The following is a 13,910-nucleotide window of genomic DNA, read 5'->3' as shown; positions in this document are numbered from 1 at the left end:
CTCATACCCCTGTACATGGACTCAGTACTGGTACTCCCTGTATATAGCCATGTCACTTTTACTCATTATTGTTATTCATTATTCACTGTGTATTTATTCCTCGTGTCACCATTTCTATTTTTTATATATTTTTTATCTTTAACTCTGCATTGTTGAAAAAGGACCTGTAAGTAAGCAGTTCACTGTTAGTCTACACCTGTTGTTTAAGAAGCATGTGACAAATAAAATTTGATTTGATGAGAGGTGGGTTACAGGGAGGTACCAAAAGACGGCAGTCGCGTCAATCAACAAAGCCACTTTTTTGTGACTGAACTTTAGAGGATGAAAGGGGGCCGTCTGATCTTTATTTTGAACAGCGTTTGACCCTGCCGCCATCCACATCAAAGCAAAGGTCAGGAGAACACAGACACGGATACACTTTGAGGGAAATCACATCTTATAAATACAATGATGTTCTCTCTCTCTCTCTCTCTCTCTCTCTCTCTCTCTCTCTCTCCCTCCCTTTCTCAATTCAATTCAATTTACATTCAAAAGGCTTTATTGGCATGGGAAACAAAAGTTAAATAAATAATCAAACATTTACAGTAAAGTTTCATTGGAATAGGGACATTTCAAATGTCATATTATGACTATATACAGTGTTGTAATGATGAGCAAATAGTTAAAGTACAAAAGGGAAAATAAACAAACAAATGGGGGTTGTATTTACAATGGTGTTTGTCACAAATCTTGCTACTGTGATGGAAAACTGTGGTATTTCTCCCAATAGATATGGGAGTCTCTTTCTCTCTTTCTCTCTCTCTCTCTCTCTCTCAATTTCTCTCTCTCTCTCTCTCTCTCACCACCAACAGACCAGACAGACTGCGGTGGATGTGGACTCAGAATGGAATGGGGGGGAATGGTTTTGATGTGTTGTCTTTTGATGGCTACTGGGATTGGACAAGTAGAGGCAAGGAGAAAGGAACATTGTGTTGCCGGGAATATAGGGTACCAGAGGTACCAGAGGTCTACAAATAACTACAATAACTACAAGCTACGACCTGACCATAACTACAGAACTAGAATGACATTCTATTATGACTGCAACAATGTTCTCGGGCTAAAAAACCTTCCTAGCCCGAGAGGATATTTTAACTAGTGACTATCCAGGAGAATAAAGAAAAAGTAGCACTCTGTTTCTGCATAAACCTGATAGATTTATTGAGAGATTTATCAGTCGCTGAAAGTACACAGGACCAGAATAGATTATCTTTACTGTAGATGAAATTGAAGTTGATAGATCAAACAATCATTCTATCTTTCACAATGACGGGAGCATCAGATCAGAAGATTGACCATGGTATCGTGATTCTGTCCCTTTGGTCAAGACAGATGTTGTTGAAGCATGACCGTCTGTATAAGCCTATTCATATTTAAATGATCACATTATGCTATTCCCAATATGACATACAGTGTAGTTGTGTACTGGATACAATATAAGATAGATACAGTGCAGTACACCGCCTAGCTGAGTGAATCTGAGTGGATTACAATATACTGTAGCTGTGTCACATAATAAATTAATATACTCTATCCGCTTTAGAGCAGACAGTCTCAGGCCTGCTACCATTAGAGCTGGCTACGTCAGGCCTGCTACCATTAGAGCTGGCTACCTCAGGGCTGCTACCATTAGAGCTGGCTATCTCAGGCCTGCTACCATTAGAGCTGGCTACCTCAGGCCTGCTACCATTAGAGCTGGCTACCTCAGGCCTGCTACCATTAGAGTTGGCTACCCCAGGCCTGCTACCATTAGAGCTGGCTACCCCAGGCCTGCTACCATTAGAGCTGGCTACCTCAGGCCTGCTACCATTAGAGCTGGCTACCCCAGGGCTGCTACCATTAGAGTTGGCTACCCCAGGCCTGCTACCATTAGAGCTGGCTACCCCAGGCCTGCTACCATTAGAGCTGGCTACCTCAGGCCTGCTACCATTAGAGCTGGCTACCTCAGGGCTGCTACCATTAGAGCTGGCTACGTCAGGCCTGCTACCATTAGAGCTGGCTACCTCAGGGCTGCTACCATTAGAGCTGGCTATCTCAGGCCTGCTACCATTAGAGCTGGCTACCTCAGGCCTGCTACCATTAGAGCTGGCTACCTCAGGCCTGCTACCATTAGAGTTGGCTACCCCAGGCCTGCTACCATTAGAGCTGGCTACCCCAGGCCTGCTACCATTAGAGCTGGCTACCCCAGGCCTGCTACCATTAGACCTGGCTACCCCAGGGCTGCTCACTTGATAGTATTTTAAATGCTTCTGCCTACCCTGGCGGTAGTAATACATTATTCTACAGCTGATTCATCATTAAAGCATGGGGATGTGGAACAGTAGAATATACTCTGTGTAGTTGTGATCAGGGAACAGAGCAGTTTGCCTTCAAGGCCCTGATCCGTGGGAAATGGGATTGCTCTGTCTCAGCGATGATCAGACGTGTGTGTGTGTGCACATGGGGATGTGTGTTTGTGTAAGTATGAAAGACACTGTTCCTATCAGATCATGCACACACACATCTGATCAATTTTCTTTTTTTTTACTTTTACCCCTTTTTCTACCCAATTTCGTAGTATCGAATTGGTAGTTACAGTTTGTCCCATTGCTGCAACTCCTGTACGGACTCGGGAGAGGTGAAGGTTGATAGCCATGCGTCCTCCGAAACGGCTTGCTTAACCCAGAAGCCAGCTGCACCAATGTGTCGGAGGAAACACCGTACATCTGGTGACCGAAGTCAGCTTCCGCCCGCCACAAGGAGTCGCTAGAAGGCGATGGGACAAGGACATCCCCTCCGACCAAACTCTCCTCTAACCCGGACGACGCTGGGTTAATTGTGTGCCGCCTCATGGGTCTTCCGGTCACGGCTGGCTGTGACACAGCCTGGGATCGAACCCGGGGCTGTAGTGACGCCTCAAGCACTGAAGTGCCTTAAACCGCTGCACCACTTGGGAGGTCACCTGATCCTTGTTCTTTGTGTACATCGTTGATCTAAGTGCTATGTGAATGAGCATGTACTGTATGTATAATAATAAAGCAACACCTCGTGGCACAACGCCTCACCCCTATTTGAACTAGATAGTTTGTGTGTATGCATTGATATGTAGGCTACGTGTGCCTTTAAAAACAATTATGTAGTTCTGTCTTTGAGCTGTTTTTGTCTATTGATGTTCTGTATTATGTCATTCTGTATTATGTTTCATGTTTTGTGTGGACGCCGGGAAGAGTTGCTTTTGCAACAACTAATGGGGGTCCTAATAAAATACCAAATACCAAACGTCTGTGTATGTGTATGCTATGTATGTTGGGTCTTCTACAGCATGTGTGTACACATTAGTGTGTGTGTTACGCTTTTTTCTATGTGTGTTTTTCATTGTGTGCGTGCGTTGGTGTGTGTCCTAAGCTGTATCTCACTGTGAGCACAGCCAAGAGCTCTCTAAAGTCAATCTCAGAGACAGACTAGCAGGCAGACAGGGAGGGAGGCTGCAGAGCAACACGTTTGATTGACAGTCCCTGTGCTTACCCAACACTGAGCCAGGCCTCTTTACGCTCAAGCACACCCTGATTTGCAGTCTTCTGTCTGGTGGAGGGAGGGAGGTTGGGAGGGAGGTTGGGATGGAACGAGGGAGGGAGGGAGGGAGGGAGAGGAAAAGGGAAGGACAGAGGGAGGGCAGAAGGGAGGGAGGGAGGAAGAGAGAGATGAAGGGACGGAGGGATTGAGGAAGGGTGTGACTCGGTGCGCGACCACGACAGCGCTCAACCTCTCCGATGAGCACTGGGGCTACATTGTAAACCCCAAGCTCTACTTTGACTGACAACAGTCACTCCACACAGCCAAAGCACCTGCATTCAATCAATGTTTGCGAGGAGGAGGATGGGGAGGGTGGACTAGGGGGAGGGAGGAGGATGAGAAGGGGGAAAGAGGAGAAGGATGAGGAGGAAGGGGAGGAGGAGGGGGAGGAAGGGAGGAGGAGGAGGCAGAGGAGGAAGAGGAGGGGGAGGGAGGAGGAGGAGGAAAAACAGTCTGCATAATCAGCATAACACAATTCACAGAAACAAGAGCCGTTTTGTTGTTGTGTTTCGTTTTTCTCCGAATTACGACCTTTTCATGAATAAATCACTTTTCAAATAAACACAAAAGGTCATCCATTTTTTTGCACATTTAAATATATCAAAACGCCCCTGTGTTTGGAATGACCCCAGACTAGAAGACAATGACCCCATCTCTTTAAATACTACTTTCTTTCTCTCTCTAAGTTTCAGTCATTTAGCAGACGCTCTTATTTAGAGCGACTTACAAGAGCAATTAGGGTTAAGTGCCTTGTTCAAGGGCACATCGACAGATTTTTCCAACCAGTGACCTTTCGGTTACTGGCCCAACGCTCTTAACCGCTAGGTTACCTGCTGCGGTCTTCTCTCCTCTGCGCTCTTCCTGCCTCCCACGCACTCGCTCTCTCCCACTCTCTCTGACAGATCTTCCACATGCCCTCCTGCAGCTTTCATCATCCCACACAATTCTATCCAGGATGTGATGTGAGGAGGACTATAAATATCAAAAGGGCACAGAGGCCTGGCAAGCCTTTACGTAATCAAACCAGATACATATTGTGTCATATACATCTTTTGTATTTGTATTGAAGAGCGGAATGGAAATACATCAGAGGGCAACAGGTCGGTGGGTAGACTGTGTGTTACATAAAAGCACACACCGGGGTTTCCGTTAGCTGGTAATAGTGGGGTTTAGGCCATTTTTATTTTTTGAAGCCAACAAATAAAATTGTCACCGGGAAAAGAAGAAAAAATCTCATTGCAAAATAAAGCTTTTTAGCATCTTCATTGATGTAAATACATTTGACTGGTCATGCTTATCGATAGGAACATTTGCATAATTTTGTGCCATTAAATTGGCGCTGGTATACAGTATATTCGTTATGTATCTTATTTATCGCACACGTACAGCATACAGATACAGAGCCTTATATTATATTTTACATTTCATTGTCCAGTAGCCAAAGGCACAATCCTAGTCATATTAGCAACCCATGCTAGTTGCATATTAGATCTCCCCTCTTTCTGAATTTGTAATGGGTATTTTCATCTCTCTCACATTAATCCGTTTACATGTGCAGAGTGCTTTTGACAACAGTGTTTTCCTGCTAATTGCATTGTGGAACGGACATTCGTGCATAGCCTACTGCCTTGTGCGCATTGCTGCGCTTATAATGTAAAGAAATAATAGTTTATCAACATTTTAAGCTAAACATTTTGATCTGTTGCATCAGACTCATATATATATGTATCCTAGGCCTACTGGTTGTATGAATTTGGGATCTATCGTCCCACAACGAATCTGTTTTGGAATAGGACATTTCTTTCTCAACAAGCTGACCAATACTATAGGTAAACTTTTCTACTATGGGGGATAGCATATTGACATAGACTAGTGATTTTGCTGTTTGTCAATGGTCTTGCTGGCTGAGGAAAAGTTAATGTGGACAGTTATTCTAACATCTTCAGAGCACATCAGAATTCAGTAAGAAGGACCGCATATGGTTGCATCCTCGACTGTTAATATGAAGGGCCATAATCTAAACGTGACTTCTGTCATTCTGCACACTGTGGGTAGACGCCCTAAGTAGTTTACAAACCCAATGCATATGTGTCCAGTAAATTTCTCAAATGTCTGGAATATTAAAATACTCCTGGACAAATGTCAGGCGCCACATTTTCCAAACGGAAACCCTGACACACACATTTGGATGCAAGGACGCAAACACACACACACACGCACACACACACGCACGCACGCACGCACACACACACGCACACACGCACACACACTCGCACACTCTCACACACAAACCTTTAATCCTGTAAAAAACAGCAGGCTTAATAATACAATGAGATGAACCTCCATTCTCTCCAATGAGCAGCCAGTCTCACACAGCAGTAATGGAAAATGAAACCCATGCACTGTCCACCAGAATTACCGGGGGGTGTGTGTGTGTGTGTGTGTGTGTGTGTGTGTGTGTGTGTGTGTGTGTGTGTGTGTACTAAACATAGAACATGTTGCCAGAAGGGGTGTGTGTGGTAAACTCTTTTATGCCTGAGCCAGGATAGAAAGATACCAGGAGCAGCATATGTACAGAGTGAGCTCCTGCATTTTCTGACATGTACAGTGCATGTGTACACATTGTGTGTGTGAGTTATTGCATGTGTTTGCATGTCTGCGTGTGTGTACAGTCTGAGCTGAGGTGAGTGTCTGCAATGCTTTTTGTGACTGGATCGATGCAGCTCTTCTGGGACTTGGGGTGACTGAGGGGGCTACAACCTGACTTGCCCCTCTTAGACCTCCTGTAGTAGTTACTCAGTTACACACATGTTGTTTAAGGAAATGTTTTTGGTGTTTAAAAATTCTAGTATTGTTTTTTTTTGTCTCCACTCCTTGAGATATACATTCAGGGTAATTGTCTCAAATTCTTACGATTTCAGAGTGTTGCCAACGTTACTGAAACCATAGCAACGTTGTTAGAGAGGCAGCAAGTAGAAGCTCTCCTTGTGACTGCTACTTGATAATAACCAGATTTTCATAGCTCTGCATACTTGCTCCGAGGTGAAGGGTAAAGTTCATTTTTGAAAATATGGTCAGCTAACAGTCCCTCATTTTGGCTCTTATTCTCCTTCTTTCCTCTCCATTCATTTTTTATCTCGCATAATGCATATGTGGTGACACAGGAATCAGCGCAATATGAAGCTGCTAGCTGCTGTTAACCAGTGATGATTTCTCTATCAGAGTCCATCATGGCCAATTATGGTTATAGGCTCTTCTGTTCTGCTTGAGTGCAGCCATCCTCCGCAGACCAGACAATGTGACTACCACAGTTTACTGTTGCTTGATCACATCAACAGAAAACGCTCCCTTCCTACAGTGGCTATTGTGAAACTGACTGGTTCACAAAATACAAAATGGTGAACTTGAGCTAGTCTGGTGTTGATTGTCTTTTCTAAAGATGAAAGTTAGTGTGTTCATACAGTATGTGTGCTCTGTTGCTCATAAAGGCAGGTTCCAGTCCTGTGGCTGTCATCTCTTCTTGTGGTGATACTGTGTCTTTGCCCCAAATGGCACACTATTCTGTATATTATGCACTACTTTTGACCAGAGCCTTATGATAGTGCACAATTTAGGGGATAGGGTGCCATTTGGGGCAAAGCCTGTATGTATGTTGGCTACAAGTGCCTTTCCACAATCTGAACACTGTCAGCAATTAGCAGAGTGATCAATAAGGCAAGAATGGGGTCAAATCCATTCAGTCGATTCAGGAAGTAATCATCTAAGACACTGAGAATGAATAATGATGACAATATGCTGATAATAACAACAACAATAATAATAATAATAATAATCTTGAGATAATAACATTTTAGGTATAGGACGCCATTGTCCTTCCAGGTCTAGGCAATCATTGCCAATGAGACCATACAGTTTTGTCTCTTTGCTCTGACGGATGATTTGTTTGATTGTATTATTATTTGATGATTGCGTTTCATATTTAATATGTGTATGCTTGTATATTACAGGGCTCATTTAAAAAGGAGACCTGGGTCTTAATGTGACTCCCTGTGTAAAATAAATGTAAAAAAAGACATGTTTTTAAATAAATAAATAAAAGTTTGTGATCCGTCACCTTTTTCTTCATCTTGACATTCTTGAAGATCGCGTGGACTCTCCAGGTCTTGGCGAACATGGCGCCGAACGCTGTCGTATACCCTACGATGAGGATCCACGTTCGCACCTGCAACACGACGACAGAAACAGTCTTGTCAATAGCTGGCAAAGAGTTGGACTTAAACAAAGATCTAGACTGATCTAAACAAAGATCTAGACTGACAAGCTATTAGCGTTTTTATTATCCGACAAATTCACCAAATGCTCTAGAAGTGCACTAAAAATAGTTCCAAGTGAATGTGCAAACTTTAGAGGAAGTCCTAGACTTACATCATGGCTGTCAAACTTGTGAATGTGTGTTATTAAAATAAGAAACATACTGTAGCAGCATCTACTTTCTTGAGATTCAAGGATATTAAAACGCTCCAAATCCTACGATGCCTACTCTAGCTAGGCAACAACCATATTTAGAATGAGTTGTAACTAAATAACAGCAACAAACCTATATCCTGTAGTAACTCCCACAGCATCTCATTTAACAAGCTGGAAAAACACCACTTTAACACCCACTGCACTAAATGCTGTTTGTGTTTGTTTGTCTATTTGTTGAAAGGCATTCTTGGAATGGAGGCACAATCACAATGTAGGCAAAAAGCAATATGTGGAACAGACCAAGGCAAAAGATTCAGTAGCAAGCTTATTCTCCCCCCAGTGTTGCCTGAGGAAAATAAGAAATCAGCCGGGCCCTTTAGCCGCAGGGGCCCCAGCAACCCTGATGAAAAGCTGTGCTACCAGATGCCTGCAGCCAGCTCTCCTGGCGGTAACGACCACTCTCTTCTCCTTCCTATTGAGGAGCAATGATGCACTACATAAAATACTGGCCTGGTTTGTTTTGAGAGTGGTCGTAATATATTTTGTCAAATCAAAAGGTAACCAATCAGATGTTTCTGTAAGTGGGGTGAGGGAGGGGGGAAGGAGAGCAAGAGAGGGATGGAGAAAAAGATAAAGAAAAAACTACTATAGCAGCCATACAAAGGAAACACAGTGCATATTGATTGGTTGGATCACACACTTTGCCTCAGCACCTCCTCTCTGATTTGACAGCCTCCATTTTGGATTGTTTTCGCTGAGGCGAGCCAGGTTGGCAGACAGGCACCCGATGGCAGTTGATACGTGCTGCGCCACCCGCCTAGCTAACATTATTTACACTATTTATCTCTGTGAAAACCAGGACTGAGTCCCTACTTCCTATTGGGTGGCACCCTACTTCCTATATAGTGCACTACTTTTAACCAGAGCCCTATGTGCCCTGGTCAAAAGTAGTGCACTATATAGAGAATAGGGTGCCATTTGGGACGTGAACCAGTTATCACTGTAATCAAACCTCTTTAATTAAACCAGAGGCTCAGATAGTCACGTTCAAACTGTTGCTGTGGGAGCAGGAGCATAATATGTTCCATGTTAGGAAAGACCCAGGGACTGATCCAATCACCTCCCATTATATGAACTCCCATCCCCTTTCTGAAGGGTGGAACATTAACCTGGATATCACACCTTTTAAAGGAAGGAGAAGAATGATAGCTATAGCTAGTGTTAGCCTGGGTCGCACAGATTTCAAAATAGAGAAGACAGACTGGAATGATATAGTGTTAGCCTAGCATTAGCCTGGGATTTTAAACATCATTAGGACAGCAGATATGGGGTTCGAGCTATACAGGTTCAATACTCACGGTGCACAGGGCTTCAAACTCTTTGTCGGACACCAAGGCGCCATCCAGGCCAAAGAGGAAGATGGAGGAGTAGGACAGCATTCCTCCCAGAATGATGAGGTTGTTCATGTAGGGACTGGACATCTTGATCAGTCTGTAGGGAGAGGAGAGTTACAATAACAGGGACAGGAAGTTCTGAAATTGTGAGAGGAACACAGAGTTCCAAAATTGAACATCTCAGATGTGACATTTTTCACATTGAAACAGGTTTTTGTCTTGGTAATTGAAAGTGTGTTTTCCCAGTTCCATTCCAAGTAAAATGTGAACACTAATTCTCCAAGTTTGTATCTAGATATTTATTTAAGTAGGCAAGTCAGTTAAGAACAACATCTGGTTTTGATACAGCCTGGAATCGAACCAGGGTCTGAAGTGACACCTCTAGCACTGAGATGCAGTGCCTTAGACTGCTGCGCCACTCGGGAGCCCTACAGATATACTGTAGCTTTCCTAAATTACATTTGACACCTAATAGGTGCATGTCAGATAATGCAAACTCTATTTACTTAAAGTGCAGTTCAGCAGTACCAATCCACATACACTATCTGCATTTGCTGAGGGGTGTGTTCATTAGTGCACACCGTAGCAAACTCTAGCAAAATGTTACGAAAATGTTTCTTATTAGTTTCTTATTTGACAAGTTTAAGTAAGTCCCTCCCTGTTTCTGCCCATTTGCTTCCGCTTGGTTGCTAGTGAATACACCCCAGGATGTTTTTACATTACAGTTTAATCACATCACTTAGGACAGCATGTCCCAAACCATCGTGTAAATCACGACTCAACTGTACATCATCCAATCAATAGGTAGTAAAATGTGTCTCTAAATGCAAGGAGAGAGGAAAGCACAACACCCCATCTATGGTCCTGATGCTGCAGAATCAGGTATAGTCGTAACGCACAGACTAAGGTGAACAACATGAGTCCCTATACACACCATGTCAATTAACCGTATTCCTTTTTTCCATCTTGTGTTAATCATTGTATCCGCAATAAAGTCGATAAATTATGTTATAGGGGCTATGTCCTGTCTAAAGACTGGCTCTATTGTCCTGTCTAAAGGCTGTGGCTCTATTGTCCTGTCTAAAGGTTGTGGCTCTATTGTCCTGTCTAAAGGCTGTGGCTCTATTGTCCTGTCTATAGGCTGTGGCTCTATTGTCCTGTCTATAGGCTGTGGCTCTATTGTCCTGTCTATAGGCTGTGGCTCTATTGTCCTGTCTATAGGCTGTGGCTCTATTGTTCTGTCTATAGGCTGTGGCTCTAGTGTCCTGTCTAATGGCTGTGGCTCTATTGTCCTGTCTAATGGCTGTGGCTCTAGTCTCCTGTCTAAAGGCTGTGGCTCTATTGTCCTGTCTAAAGACTGGCTCTATTGTCCTGTCTAAAGGCTGTGGCTCTATTGTCCTGTCTAAAGGTTGTGGCTCTATTGTCCTGTCTAAAGGCTGTGGCTCTATTGTCCTGTCTATAGGCTGTGGCTCTATTGTCCTGTCTATAGGCTGTGGCTCTATTGTCCTGTCTATAGGCTGTGGCTCTATTGTCCTGTCTATAGGCTGTGGCTCTATTGTCCTGTCTATAGGCTGTGGCTCTATTGTCCTGTCTAATGGCTGTGGCTCTATTGTCCTGTCTAATGGCTGTGGCTCTAGTCTCCTGTCTAAAGGCTGTGGCTCTATTGTCCTGTCTAAAGTCTGTGGCTCTATTGTTCTGTCTAAAGGCTGTGGCTCGATTGTCCTGTCTAAAGGCTGTGGCTCTATTGTCCTGTCTAAAGGCTGAGGCTCTATTGTCCTGTCTAAAGGCTGTGGCTCTATTGTCCTGTCTAAAGGCTGTGGGTCTATTGTCCTGTCTATAGGCTGTGGGTCTATTGTCCTGTCTAAAGGCTGTGGGTCTATTGTCCTGTCTAAAGGCTGTGCTGTCCTCTCTTCCTGTGGGTTGTGTGTAGGGTGAATGCTTCACGTTGGTGGTGGATGAGGTGAGCCTTCCTTCTGTATGCTGTTGCTATTACATGTTCATTATCATAGTCATACATCTTACATTATTTTACATAAACATACAGTTATCTGTATGTGAATGAAATTATCTCAAATTATCTTTCTCAAAATTGTTTGTATATTTTCCCATAAAATAATCTGTAATCTGAATATTTTGTTGCCTAAACAAAAGGAAAAATAAATATATATATATTTTTAATGTGGCGACCCCACTGCAACTCCCCCGCAACCCCTAGGGGTCCTGACCCAGTCTTTGAATATCACTGGTGTAGGGTGTAGTTGACCCTAGATGCTGGTCTTGGGTCAGTTTTTCATTTTCCCCACTAATGATAGGATTGGGGAAGGGGAAGTTGATCCTAGATCTGAGCTGAGAAGAAACTCCACCACGGTGCTCTACTAGTCTGGCCTGTATTAGTACACCAAACTGCAAGTCCTCCTGACTTCAGAGTCTGGAAAGGCTATTTGATGTTGACGATGCGCCGATGTTGAAGAGGCTGTACTTTTTTACTGATTGGTCTTTCTCACTTTCGCATGGAACAACCACTTCCAATACAACTGTTGGATTTTCAAATCCAAACAAAGTGAGGTCTCAGACTCTCAACCCCTCAGGAAAGAAAAAAACATTTGAGAGAACAAATCAAACCTCAGCCCATTTCTGCACTAATACTGCATTTCCAACGGAATCCTGTCCAGACCAGTGTGTCACAGCTCTCTCTTGCTGTGAGCTCTACCCCCTCCTCCCCCCATTCCCTTCCCTCTTCTACTGACCTGTGGTTGCGGTTCTTGATGTTGAAGAAGAGGAAGGCCCCTGCCATGAGCATGCCCAGAATGGTGATAACAGACAGAATGCTGTAGAGGGGTACATTGATGTTGCGACGCTGCAGACGCACAAACGTACGGTCCTTAGGAGGCTCCACCCCTGGAATTAAGAGGAGGAAGAAAATAAGAAAAATAACTTTTACAGGGGAAGGATAGATAACCAAAATGAGCCCTCACCAGTAACCTATTTAACATTGAAAAACAATGTTCATTCAACCAGTTTTTGCCCAGTGGGTCTGCTACGATGCCAAAAAATATATGAATGTCTTCCTCTTCATTCCAGGAGCGGAGCCTCCAAATGAAGTTACTTTCCTTTTTGTGGAGTTGTTTCCACATCATTTCAACAACAAAAAGTATATGTGATGACGTTGAATCAATGTGGAAAACTGATTGGATTTGCAAAAAGTCATCAACGTAACAGAACTTTTGTATTGTTTTCACCCAACCTGAATTTATGTTTCATTCAAAATAGTTGACAACTCAACCAAATGTAAATCAAAACTAGACGTTAAACTGACGTCTGTGCCCAGTGGTGATGTCCTTAGCTTGAGAAATGTATTATAATCCACATAGAATAATTTCGATTTTAAGTTTGTCCACTTGCCCAGTGACTTTGATTCAATGTAAAGTACTGGACACTTATACAGGAGAAGGTTTGATCCAAAAAACACCTACATGTGGCTACTTTCTGTACCTCCACACAGAATTAGTCGTTGTGGTCAGCTGTTTCTTATGCTTGTGCTTTCCTCTATCCGCCCTCTCCGTGCCAATCAATTTCTCAATTTACTGAGCTTTACTTATGACGGTTTGAGACATAGAAACAATTGTTTTAGCTGAAACTGTCCCAGATTGTGTGTATATGGGACAAAAGGGAGGAAGGAATTGGGGGTCACTGTGGTAATCGCCAGGAATCAAACAAAAGACAAAGAATGTCAACACAAGCAAACATGGATACATAAAAAGGCTGGTAATGATTAAACATAGGATGATTGGTTGAGAGGAGCATTCTGGATGCCCTGGGTCCCACGGAGGAGCTGTATTGTGTGTGTGTGTGTGCGCGTTTGTGTGTGTGTGTGTGTGTGTGTGTGTGTGTGTGTGTGTGTGTGTGTGTGTGTGAGAGTGTGTGTGTGTGTGTGTGTGTGTGTGTGTGTGTGTGTGTGTGTGTGTGTGTGTGTGTGTGTGTGTGTGTGTGTGTGTGTGTGAGACGTGTGTAGTGAACACACACACACACGGTCTGATCTACCTACCTTGGAACCTCATGGTGTTGTTAATAAGGTCCAGGACATCAGCAATAGCGTTGTACTCGCCGACCTTCACCTCCTGACCCTCTGTTAGGAACACAAACAGAGACGGACACATCAGTTAGGACAGCATGGACACCTCAGACAACTGTCTTACTCTCAGTCCACTTCACAGCTCTCGCAGAGCAGAACATTGACCCAAAATAACTCTTTCAAATAGACAAGACGGCACTTAATCCAATGCTAGGAATACTGCAGTGTGGGGTCTCATTTACGCCATGTGTGTTTTAGCTAAGTGTGGAAATCAAGCTAATAGAAAGTACAGGCACTGGGTGAATGTTTTTGATACATATTGGTTACAATGGCTAGCAACAGTACTGTACTGGGGTGTATTCATTAGTGCACAACGTAGCAAACTG

At 43.5% G+C, this 13,910-nt stretch overlaps 1 protein-coding gene across 1 annotated transcript in view; it reads right to left on the bottom strand.

Moving 5' to 3' along the window:
* The window catches only part of LOC115175547 (gamma-aminobutyric acid type B receptor subunit 2-like), a 366,527-nt gene that overhangs the window by 125,771 nt on the left and 226,846 nt on the right, over positions 1-13,910 (bottom strand). Inside the window, exons 9-12 of the mRNA XM_029734842.1 lie at positions 13,498-13,578; positions 12,200-12,350; positions 9,417-9,549; positions 7,706-7,813 (exon numbers count right to left, since the gene is read on the bottom strand). Of these exons, the coding sequence (XP_029590702.1) occupies positions 7,706-7,813; positions 9,417-9,549; positions 12,200-12,350; positions 13,498-13,578 (473 nt within the window). The remainder of the gene's footprint in view (positions 1-7,705; positions 7,814-9,416; positions 9,550-12,199; positions 12,351-13,497; positions 13,579-13,910) is intronic.

Source organism: Salmo trutta, chromosome 36, assembly GCF_901001165.1.
Source record: "Salmo trutta chromosome 36, fSalTru1.1, whole genome shotgun sequence".
In the NCBI taxonomy this organism is placed as follows: Eukaryota; Metazoa; Chordata; class Actinopteri; order Salmoniformes; family Salmonidae; genus Salmo; species Salmo trutta.
The sequence above is the reverse complement of the archived record's forward strand: the minus strand, read 5'-3'. Positions and strand labels throughout refer to the sequence as shown.